This window comes from Poecile atricapillus, chromosome 2 (genome assembly GCF_030490865.1).
Source record: "Poecile atricapillus isolate bPoeAtr1 chromosome 2, bPoeAtr1.hap1, whole genome shotgun sequence".
Lineage (NCBI taxonomy): Eukaryota > Metazoa > Chordata > Aves > Passeriformes > Paridae > Poecile > Poecile atricapillus.
The window spans coordinates 33,511,867-33,523,519 of NC_081250.1; the positions used below are offsets into that span (position 1 = coordinate 33,511,867).

The following is an 11,653-nucleotide window of genomic DNA, read 5'->3' on the forward strand; positions in this document are numbered from 1 at the left end:
GATGCAGGCTTAACAACTCGACCAGAAAAATCAGATTAATTTATTTTCCCCTTTGAGGTGTGTGAGAAGCCCTTCAGTCTGTCAACCTTGTGTTCCCAAATCGATTTCAAGAGTTTCTCAAACATAACCCATGGTTTTCACATGCTTGAGGTTGGCATTTGCTTACTGCATTTTTCTCTGCTGTTTCACATTTGGTTTTAACTGTGTATTTTTTTCCTGTTTATAAAGACAGCTACCTGAACTGCCATCCAAAACTCCCTTCTTCAATATGAACAATCCTAATCACGTGGACCATCGCCGTCAGGGTCTGCAAGAATTCCTGGAAAAGTGAGTGCAGCCTTTCCAGAGGTGTTGAAATTTTTATGAGGTCATCAATTCCTGGTTTAAAATAGCTCATCTCTGGTACTTGAGAGCCACCGTGTGGTCATCAGTACATGCTACACGTTTAGTTCTATTTTTTTATTTGCACTGTCATAATTCATACACGTGACTTCAGCTCTATTGATTACAAGGAGACTTCAGCTGGAGCTTTTCCATTGTGTTTCATTGCACTGATTATAGATAATAGGCTTAGATTTAAATCACTTAGCAATTGCATACTTAGTTTGGGAGATCTTTCACTGTGATGTCTATTTGTAGCTTTCAATAAGGAGCTGGATATTTTTGTACAAAGAAGAAAACCACCCCCCTTTATGTTCATGGAAAATCAGTGTCCCTGTGAGCCTGGGAAAATTCTCTAGTGAGATCTGCTGGCACAGAGCTTTCCTATAATGCAAATTACTTTGTTTACCAGTCCTACTAACATAAGCAAGCTCTAGGAGTTGTGACTATTTTCAGTGTAGCTGCAATCTGTATAAAATCATTCATCAGGTTTAGCTAGACCCTGACCTGCATTACAAACGAGTAGTGCATGAGTTTCAGTACTGCATCCCTCAGTCCCACTGCTGTGGCCACTTCACCTTCTGCAGTGGCTGAGCCCCTGTTGATGTAATTTTCTGGTTTTTCTCTGCCATTCTTGTCGCGCCCTGGCACTGCTGGTGTGAGAGCAGGCTGCTCACAGCTGCTGGGGTAGGAGCTGTGTGTACCTCTGCCAGCTGCCTTTAGCTGCTGCTCGGGGTAAGGGCATGGTGAAACACTGCAACTAGAGACTGTTCATCTTCTTTCCAGTCCATGAATTATAAGCCTCCCTAACAGACAACAAATCATAAGTCCTGAGGTATATTTGTTAGGCTTAGCAGCTGAAGGCAGGGACAGCTAACTGCTGCAGGAATAATATTCTGCATGCAGTTATATAGGATCTGTGGCCAAAAGGTCAGCCAATAAATACTGGCTGAAGGCATGTGAGACAGGCAAGAGAAAGCAGAAAAGGATTAGAGGGTATTTTTACGCCTCAGGAAAGAAAAGCAGTGAAATGGAAGGGCTGTGCTCCTAGAAGCATGTCAGTGATAATATGAAGAGTGTGGTAGCTCAGGTTCCTGGGTCTGAGCAGTTCTGTCTTAGCTGTGCTGTCCCACGGAGTAGTGCATTTAAAAAACACTGTCATTTTAAAATGGCAAAGAGGCCAGTCTGGTAACAAGGTATATCGACATCAGAAATGTTTACAACTGCTGTCTGCCCTTCAAAAGGCAAAAGAGAAAGGTAGATGATCTTAAAAGATATCCTCATGCTCCAATTTTGTGGATGACTGTAGCTTTAAATGAGTACTGTCAGCAGAAAATGACAGCACATGGAGCATTTCACCATGCTGCTGTTAGTTCAGGAGTGGGAAAAGAAGCAACTCAATGGAAAGGTAACGATTTAAATGTTTGAACTTGAGTGCAAGGAAGGTGTCAGCTTTCTCTCAGCCCTGGGGAGCAGTTGGAAGGAATTTTCAGAGGTTGTGTTGAGATGCACTGGCCTGGCACTTCACTGTACCATTGCCCTCTGCTGGCTGGCCCCGCTGTGCTGCTGCTGCTGCTCCGCACAGAAGGCATCTTCCTATTGGCTCAGCAACGCTGCCATGATGCTTTCCCCCCCATCCCCCCATTTTATGACTCTGAACCAAAGGTTATGATTCTTTTTCTGAAATTGAATTTGTGGCACTCCCTAACGACAGTTAGTATAAAATGTATAAAGACCTGTGTGTAACATATAGGTATAATATACTTAGGTATGTAAAATGCACACATACATTCTGTATATATGTATGTTCTACTTGTACAATATGCATATATATACAGTATACATATGTTACATAGATATTGTATATAATACACATGCTTGACTTTAATGAAGCTCTGGGTCTGGATGTTGCATGTTCTGTGGGGTGGCAATGCCAGGTGGAGCAGTACCTTTCTGATATATTAGAAAGGGGGGACCCTAACCCAAAACTGCTAAGCTGAGAACTCCATTCATCCCAGCAATGACAGCAGTCACTGTGCACAAGCTCACAATCCTACTGGTGTTTCTTTGAGGCAGTGGGAAAAAATGAGATTCGAGCCTATGTGGACCTGTCTGGGGAGAGGTTCACAGGTAACATTTTTAAATGCCTGCCTGTGATGCTGGGATCCCAGGTGTTGTCAGGATCCAAGACACCACTGAAAAGGGTGTTTAGATCTTCAGAAGTCTTGGTTTGTGCCTTGTGCCTATATGACCAGATTGCTATAGTGCCTGCTTGTGCAGGAGCCACATGCCTGCGGAGCAGGATTGAGCAGCTGGAGGCTCTCTAGTGCTCAGCTCCTGGCCCTGGGAACACTTCCATACTGCCTGTATGTGGATGGCTACAGAGTTCTGTTGTCTGTCCTCACTTCCCACTCCTGGGTGAGTTAGCACAGGGCACAGTGTGTACTTAGAGCCTTTGTGGAGCCCCTCCGTGCTGAGCACAGTAGCATAAGAATTAGGCCAACAGCTGGGAAGTTAAGCACTAGACTTTGGTGAAATCTGGGAACAGGTGTCCCATTTTGATTTGGTTTTACTGCACAAATGCAGGGTAAGATCTACTTGTCTTACAGGTTATTATCTCTGAGTGATGAAGAGCTGTAAAGCTCACTTCTTGTCTGGGCATAATTTAATATTTCAAGAGGCCATTTGCATTAACGGAAGTCAGCTAGCCCCTTTTCAATTATGAATTACTTTGTAAGAATAAGGAAAATTAGGTGTTTTTCCTGCTAAGTATCCTCATCCTTTGAGGATGCCTGTAAATTCACAGGAAAAATTTATTTTTAAACTAGAGGTCAAAATTAAAGCACTATCTTGTAATTTTAGTTTCTGTAAGATCCTCTTTACTTTCATCCCTTTGTAGCTGTGCATGTCTTACTTTGGGGTTTAGATTACCCGCACAGAAGATGTATTGGGTTTGCTCATGAGAAAACTAATTAAAGCCATTTTAAATGAAGTTGAGTTCAATTGATGACTTTTTAAAAAATTGAATATAGTTGGATCCCAAAAAATTATGTGATTTAGGGAGAAGGACCACTTTTCAAACATGCAGTTCATGATGGGGTGGAAGACACTGAGGGTTTTGAGAAAGGAAATGCTTGGATCCACAGGGAACAGAGGGCATCCATAGTGTTGCTGTTGCAGAGGGCCATGCATTGGGCTTGATGTAGCAGTGAGCAAGCCACCCAAAATTCATCTGCCTAAGGAAGAGCCATTTTCTGAAGGTGTCTGGTGTTTTGTCCTTTTCCTCCCATCTCCTTGCCTTTTCCACTGCCGTCCCACAAGCTGCAGCTGGTGCAGGGCCAGAGGTCTCTTCTGGAGGTGTCTCCACCGGGTGCTGTCTCAGGGATGTGGAAAGCGGGAGACCGGCTCCAAAAGGGATGGATGCCACCTTGCCCCTGCCAGGGGCTCAGGCCAGGAGCACTGGCAGTTGTGGGGCAGGTGGAACCACCTTGGGCAGGATGCCTCTCCCCAATGAAGCCTTGCTGGTATTTCCTATCTGGTGAGGGAATAATGTGTAGCAGGCACATGTGGCTTAATCTTCTCCTAACCGCACACATTATCACATACCCAACAGTTGCTTCACAGTTGCTTGATACCAGTAACATTTCCTCCCTTATAAATGTGAAGGAGTCAGCTTTTTTTAAGAGGAAACTGGGGCTTTGTTTGGTGTGGGCTGGGGCTGAGGGGCTGGATGCTCAATAGAGGGCACCACAGCACAGGCTGTCATCCCTTGCCTCTCAGCTCCTTGGGTTTTTCCCTTGCTCTCAGTCATCTGATGTAAATGGGCAGAGTAAATTTGTCGAAAACAAAATCGGAGTGTTAACCTTCCACACACATTCAAGTGTGCATCTGTCATTGTATTAGGTTACAGTAGATACAGGAAATCTTTAGTTAGGATTAAGTTGTACTGTTCAGCCATATGTTGTTTTTCTCCAGCAGAACAGTGTATAATATACCTAATAAAATCATGTTGAAGAAAACCAGATTTTGGACCTTGTCCAAATAAGAAAAAACACATGTTTTTTCTTTTGTAAATATTTTTGCCATAACACAGGAAAAGATAAATATTCCTCCTATAGTATCCAGCATTTCCTCGAAAATGACATTATTTCTTCTGCTTGTGATGTTTTTCAGTCCTGCTTCTTTAAAGGTCTAGAGATCACGAGCATTTACTGCAAGATTACAAACAAAGATGGTTGTGAATAAAAAAATTATTTTATTATCTCTAATTCTAATGTGTAGTCTTATCCTGCAGCCCCCTTAATCATGTAAGTAGTCATTATGCATGTGAGCAATCTGGCCAAGAGGAGTGAAATCTCTGACAAGTAATGACCACTGATGGGATCAAGACGTGCAGGGTTTAGCCTTTCGTTCTTCTTGCAGGCGTGCATAGAAGGTCTGTTGTTCCCCTAAATATGCTCAGTCAGTTTATAGGAATTAATACCATGAGCCATGACTCTTGCAGTAGCGCAAAGGCAGCGAGTGCTGATTTACATCACTGTAAGCACAGCCCTGCCTGGCACTGGCTGCAGGGAAAGTGTTGAAGAAGCACTGGGAGCGCTACCGGTTGTGTCGAGACCGCGCACGCGTCCAGCCTCCGCAAAGACATCCGAGTGTTAATGCTGTGACACTCCTCCCCTCCTCTTGCCTTTTTCATTTGTTAGGTGGTGGTTTGTAGTTTTCATTTTTTAAGTCCTTGAAGCCAAGTCTACTTTTTAAATGTACACCCCTTCACACAGTGAGCCCCCAGGACAGCAAAAGCCCCAGAGAGCAACTGCTATACCAACACGTAATACTGCTAGTACCATCTGGTGACAAATGCTGGGGTATTCCCTTGAAAAAAGAGTATTTTGAACAGGAAAGTGTAACACTTACGGGTAGTGCAGAATTTATTGCTCATTTTGATTGCTTGAAGCATGCAATTAAAAAGCAGTCTAACCTGTTGGTTCAGAGGGGACGGGAAAAGAAGCAGATATTTTTTAATTAAGAGAGAACAGAAATTCTTCAAGGGTACAAGCAGTTAAAAGGTGTCTGTATATTTGCTTTCAGGGTGGTTTTAAATGACTTGCAAAATGCATTGAGTGTTTGGTCTCAATGTGAACACATATATATACATATATATGAGTGTGGGTGTGAGTAGCTCCATGAACATGTTTTCGTTGCTGTGCCTTGGTTTCTCTTCACTCCCTTCACCTCCAGATGGCACTATGAAGCAGAAAAGAAAATTACTGTGAAATAATGAGTCCAATGTAAAGTAAAATTGGAAATTGAATTATAGCTGCAGAAAAAGGACAGTAGCCTTGAGGTCCTGATCAGTCTGTACTCTTATCACTTTTGTTTGCTGTTCCATGTGTTAGGTTACTGCCGAGTTAATAACAGTGCTTTAGCAGTTCAAGGCTTAGCAGAATTGTACTGGACATGAAATAAAGCTAAAATGAATTTGTGTCCAATATCATTGACATTAGTGCTCATTACTTCTCTGGTGTAATGCCTCAAACCATCTAAAATCAATTTTAAAGATTACCCGTTATTTTATAAAGAAAATAAAATACATTTCAAACAGCAACAGAGCTGTAAGTGTAGTGTAATCTCATGAACAGTTAGTTACTCGTGTTTTCACTGGTTGGCAGGAAACTTTTGAAGGTACAGCAAGAGGAAAAACTGTGAAACTAAATGCCATTCACAGAATTTAATGACTTGGCTTTTTGCTGTGTTACTTGGCATTAGACACGCAAATGTTAGAATTGCAGAAATGTGCATCCACTCACTGTGCCTGGGAAAAACAGTAACTGTAGTTACTCTACAGGAAACTCCAGCAGATTCTTTTTCCCTTTTTTTTTTTCTTTTTTTTTCAGTTTTTTTTTTTCTTTCTTTTTTTTTTTTTTTTTAAGAGAAGTAGAAGGAGAATATTTACTCTCCCAATTCCATAAACTATAAAAGTGGATTTATTGTCTGGAATGATACCTCTGCTTTTTGTTGCAATGTTTGTCTTTGTTTGGAATGTGGGTTTATCAAGATTCAAGGCTGAAATCCTCTTCTAGTGGCTGCTGAATAATGGCTTTTCAAACTGTAATCATGAAGCTGTTGCTGTCAAGGTGTGTGGACCTGTAAATTCTGTTTTGAATCATTTTTACACAGCCTTTGCTGGATTTTAGACTAGAAAGAAGTTTTTCTGTCTACTAATGCATTACGCACATTGGTTTTACAGATGTCTATTTGCTGTTAAAATTGCAAGAATTCAGATTGGATTTAAAAGGCTTTCTCTGTGTATGAAAGTGTGCTTATTTTGAACTTGAGCAAAATCTGGTCTTTCTGAGACTCCATTTCACCCACACCCAGTATATCATCAGGGTCGTTGGAGACATTTCCTCATTGGAAGGTGTCAGAGTTGGAGTTGTTCAGTTGAGACTGCGTGTTCACCTAGGCAAGTGAAATGTGCATGCACACAAGTATCTCGTGGTTTCATGTAGGCATCTCCTACTACTTACTTTAATTTGACAGATTTTTATGGGCTTGAATGAAGCCAGAAATCCTTTCGTGTGTTTATTAAATGTTATTGTAACGTTGGCCGCTTTAGAGAACAGTTTTCAGAATGTATTTGTGTTTAAAACGTTACGGTCCAAACACACCATTAATCTTATTCAAGAGAAGGAACTAATCAGTTACACTTTTCATTTTAGTCAGAGTACCTTTAAAATGCAATATTTCTTTCTGCTCTTAGTAGTTCTTACATTAATGTCATCTCTTGTTTCCTGTTGCACAGCAATGACTTTTTTTGGTAAAAACTGTAGCCTAAACGGGTGTAAATAGGTAAATATTGACTCTGAGTAGCTTGGAGTTGTTTAAAGATGTTTTAATAATTTTCTCTGGAGCACTCTTTGGCATAGTAATAGCCTCTGATGTCTTTATTACATGAGTAAAATGACACAAACAAATTGAAGAAGTTTCTTGTTAATCATTCTAGGATTTGTATAGTAAAAAACTCCCTTTTAAAGAATTCCCATTTAAAGAAATGTTGAAGAAAAGTTGCATATCTTTTCTTTAAAAATAGTGATGATGATCCACAATTCTCAGGCCTTGAAAAAGTCTCTCTACAACTTTCTGTGTTACTGAAATGTATTGTATTTTGTTTACTGTCATATGTTTTAAGTAAATACTCTGTGCTAAATTTATTTGGGGACTTAATTTAAAATATGTATGAACCAAACTTTAAAACTGATTTTTGAAAATTTAAGAGTCCCTGAAAACTATCTGCAAATAAATTAAAACCAATGTTCAGTATTAGCATTTTTGTTCTAGCTTAAATATTTCTGACAGTGTAAATAATTTTGGCTCGGGTTGGCTCAGTTGTTGACAGGTATTCCAAGGTCCTTATGTTGCACATGGATGAAGTCTGTTCTGGCTACACACTGTTTCTCTATGCCACCAAACAAATCTGTGACTTGTAATTTTTATACAAGTTTGTCTATTAAAAAAAAGAGAGACCAAATTTTTGTAAGAGTATATGCCTCCAACTGCCTAAAAATCATTAATTGATCCATGTGGTAATAGCAGATGGTTAAATGGAAGAAATGTCCTTGAAGTTATTCTAATAGCAGATGTGCCTAACTATTAGCTTCATGTTTTTACTCACCTAAAATTCCAAATAATGCAATAAGAAAGTAACATGCACCTAATCATTTTAATACGTTCATTGCCTTCTGTTACTGATTTAGGATTCATCTGAAAACTTTAAAAGCAGGACATCATTTAGAATTTGTTCTGGGAAAACACTTTATATCTGTGTGTGTCTGTGTGTGTGTGCAGGTTATATATAAACATTTGCCTTTTTTTTTTTGCTTTTCCAGGGTCCTACAAGATGCATTATTGCTCTCAGATAGTAGGCTTCACCTCTTCTTACAGACTCAGCTAAGCCCAGAAGATATGGAGGCCTGTGTGTCTGGACAGACCAAATACTCTGTTGCTGATGCGATTCATAGTTTTGCCTCTCTGAACAGACGTTTTCCTATAGAAGATGAAGAGAGAAAAAAAGAAAAAAACGATGCAGACTCTGATTCAGAGAGGTGATTTCTGTATATCCTTACTTTCTGAGATTATATATCCATACATACACAGGCACATGCTTCACTTTTTTGTTGATGTAATACTAAGATAATGAAAAAATTAATTGACTGAGATTTTATTGAGCTGTGACAGCTCATCATAGAAGTCTTCACACACACCTCCACACTGAATTAATGAATGCAGTAGAAATTCAATTATCTGCATTCTGATTATGTGAATTTCATTTAGTCAGACTTGAATTATTCGCGTTTAAATTATCTTGCTAAAAAAATATCCAACTGCACTCCAAATGGCTAATTAAAAGTCCAAATTTCCTGTCTCTCTTTGTGACTGGAGATAATTAAAGTTCTCCTCTGTTACTCAGGCTTTGAGTGTGTTGTGAAAACCAATTTCCTCCTTTTATTTTTTTTTTTCTCTCCCCCCCTCTCCCCTTTTCTGCAGTTCATCCTCCGGGCTCGGACCTAGTGATGACAGCATTTCATGTGGATGTAAAGCAAGCCCAGCTTCTGAAGAATCATGAAAAATCATTCCTGTATTGCTACCTTAAGGACAGTACAGAGCAGTTTCTGCTTTGTTTACTGGTTATGTGTACCACACAAACAGGGCTGTCTGGTAACGTGTACCTCAAAGACCCATCGTTAATGCAAACATACGTCCTTACAGAATACTCAAAACAGATGCTGAGACTATCTTTCTGGTGATTTTTTTGTTTTTTTAATGTATCTTGGTGTAGGTCTACATTGCTACCTATTCATGTTTTTGTGACTATTAAAATCTCAGTATTGGGTGAGTCATGCTCTTCTGACATATGTGGCAGTTAAAATAATTCCCTCAGTGAGTGCATGTCTCGGATTTGAAAAATAAAGATAACTTAATTCTTCATCTTATAAGTTGCTATATCATATCAAACATATTCAAAGCATCTTTTAGTCATTTGCATCAGAGAAGTTTCATCTTTAGAAGTCATTTGACATTGGTGATGAAATTACACACCCCACCAAGGTACTCACTTTTTAAAGTAGCTCAGCAACATCAGCAAAACAACTTTCGTACAAACTATATTCTGCTGACAATTTGAGATATAAATACATCTTACTCTGGTCCTTCTGTAATGTTTATGGAAAGACTGGTTTTATCATGCGTAAGTACTGAAGGCAAAAATTCTTGAGCATGGTTGCTTAGAAGTTTAGAAATATAAATAAAAATTACATCATTTCTAGGCTTGCTGGAGATTCTCAGCTCCCAGGGTATTATGGATACTCATTCCCGGTGAAAATCACAGATGAGGGCCATCAAAACCAATAGCTGAATTTTGCATCGACCTCGCTAGGGCCGGGATTTCACCCAACATGTTTAACTATAAGCATTTATATTTGAAGGTGCTGGTAGAGGTGTTCAGCAGCTGAAATGGGGAGTATCTCCCTCTGAGAGGATGATAATCACATAGCTGTTAACATCCTGCATGGATGTGGCTCTCTCCACTCTCTGTGAGTAACAGGAGCCACCGATTTCACTGTGGCTGTAGTTACCACGCTGGAATATTGACTTTTTCACAAACAAAAGGCAGGCTTGAACACAACTTCTTAACCACCAACACTTATTTTGATTAAATGTCAGTTTTGCTCTTTATTGTTCACAGCAGCTGCATAGTGTCTTGTCCCAGATCCTGTCAAAGGAATATGTTTCACTGTGGTGTTGTATTTATATTTGACATTTAACTGCTATTAAAAAGAGCTAGGGGGTCTGATCACCCTAGCAAAGCTCCCATTAACTTCGGTGCGGTAGTTACCAGCCTAGAAATGGATATAAATACATGCCTTTCTTTTATTTTTTTTTTTCCTTTTTTTTTTCTTTCTTTTTAAAGAAAACTGTGGTTACTTTCAAAGGAGCATTTTCAACATGTGAATTACAAAAACAACAGATTATTAAATACACAACTAGTAAGGGGTAGCATAAACATGTGTGGGCATGTTTTTTTAAAGCATCCAGCTGGGAACCTGTGTAATTTTAGAATCAGGTTTTAATAGCTTGAGAATAACATCTCTTAGGTAACTACTTTAAGCCACTGTATTTTGTTGATGGTAGCACTTTGTAAGATAAATAATCTGGGTTTCTTTTTTGTTAGGTCTTACTGAATTGCACAAATGTATCTATTCACCGTTTCAGCTTGTATGTGACTTAGTAGCAAGGCTATTTTTAATGTAAAAGTGATAATATTTAATTAAAGCAACAAGTTATCACTAAAAGTAGCTTAAAAATAGCTGTTACTGCCAGTCAGAGATTTTGATTACTTGACTTTTTTTCCTATATTTTTTTAAGATGGACACATTAAAAAAAAATAAATGTTTAGCAGATTTATTTAAAAGGTGGGAAGGATTAAAAACTGGAACAATGCTGGGAAGGATATTACCATTTTTATTTAAGACAGTGTAGGTTTTTATTTTTTTTTTTTAAAGATTGAGCTAAACTCTTGAAGCACTTTACAGTTCTGGCTTACTAACACATCCTCATTACCTGACAAAATTTACAGAAACACAAGGTTTGGAGAGCGTTTGTGGCTGATTTTAATTCTAGGAGCTTATCAGTATGCCAGCGAGTGTTTTCCAAATGAAGATGTTTCTGAAATAAATATTTTTTTTCTAATAGCTTTATTGTTATTCTCTTACTTTCTTCATCATTCTGTTAAAAAAATCTAAGACTACTATAACTTTCTTCCCAGCTTTGACAGAAATTTGTTCAAATATTTATTTTTTGAATGTTGTTTGTGTAGGTAGTGTTACTGGAATTTTTCTTAGTAATGGAGGAGGGAAAGCACCCCATGCTTTCTAGTATGTCTTCTTCGTGTATCAACTGTCTAGAATCACATATAAAGGCTTTAAGGCATTTTGTTTCATTGGAACATTAAATGTAACTTTTGCAAATGTAAATGTTAAACAAAAAATAATTTAAATGTCTTTTATTACTTCAATGATTTAGTAACTTTTCAGTACTATGACATACAGTTTGATGAGTTGGTCACTGGTATTTTGATTATCATTTTTGAGTTTTGAATAATGCTGACATTTCCTGCTAGCTTTTTTTTAAAAATCAGGATAATACCTAATTTATAAATTAGAAGGAGTAATCAGATTACATTATATCTAATTGCAGTAATTCTGCATTCAAAATC

General features: G+C 38.6%; 1 protein-coding gene across 7 annotated transcripts in view; it reads left to right on the plus strand.

The window, feature by feature from the left end:
• SNX10 (sorting nexin 10) overlaps positions 1–11,419 on the plus strand; it is a 35,471-nt gene extending 24,052 nt beyond the window's left edge. For all 7 annotated transcript variants that reach the window (XM_058830862.1, XM_058830863.1, XM_058830858.1 and 4 more), the window contains 3 exons: positions 229–327; positions 8,268–8,483; positions 8,926–11,419. In XM_058830862.1, coding sequence (XP_058686845.1) covers positions 229–327; positions 8,268–8,483; positions 8,926–9,004 — 394 coding nt within the window. In that variant the 3' untranslated portion in view covers positions 9,005–11,419. The remainder of the gene's footprint in view (positions 1–228; positions 328–8,267; positions 8,484–8,925) is intronic.
• Positions 11,420–11,653: the final 234 nt, after the last annotated feature.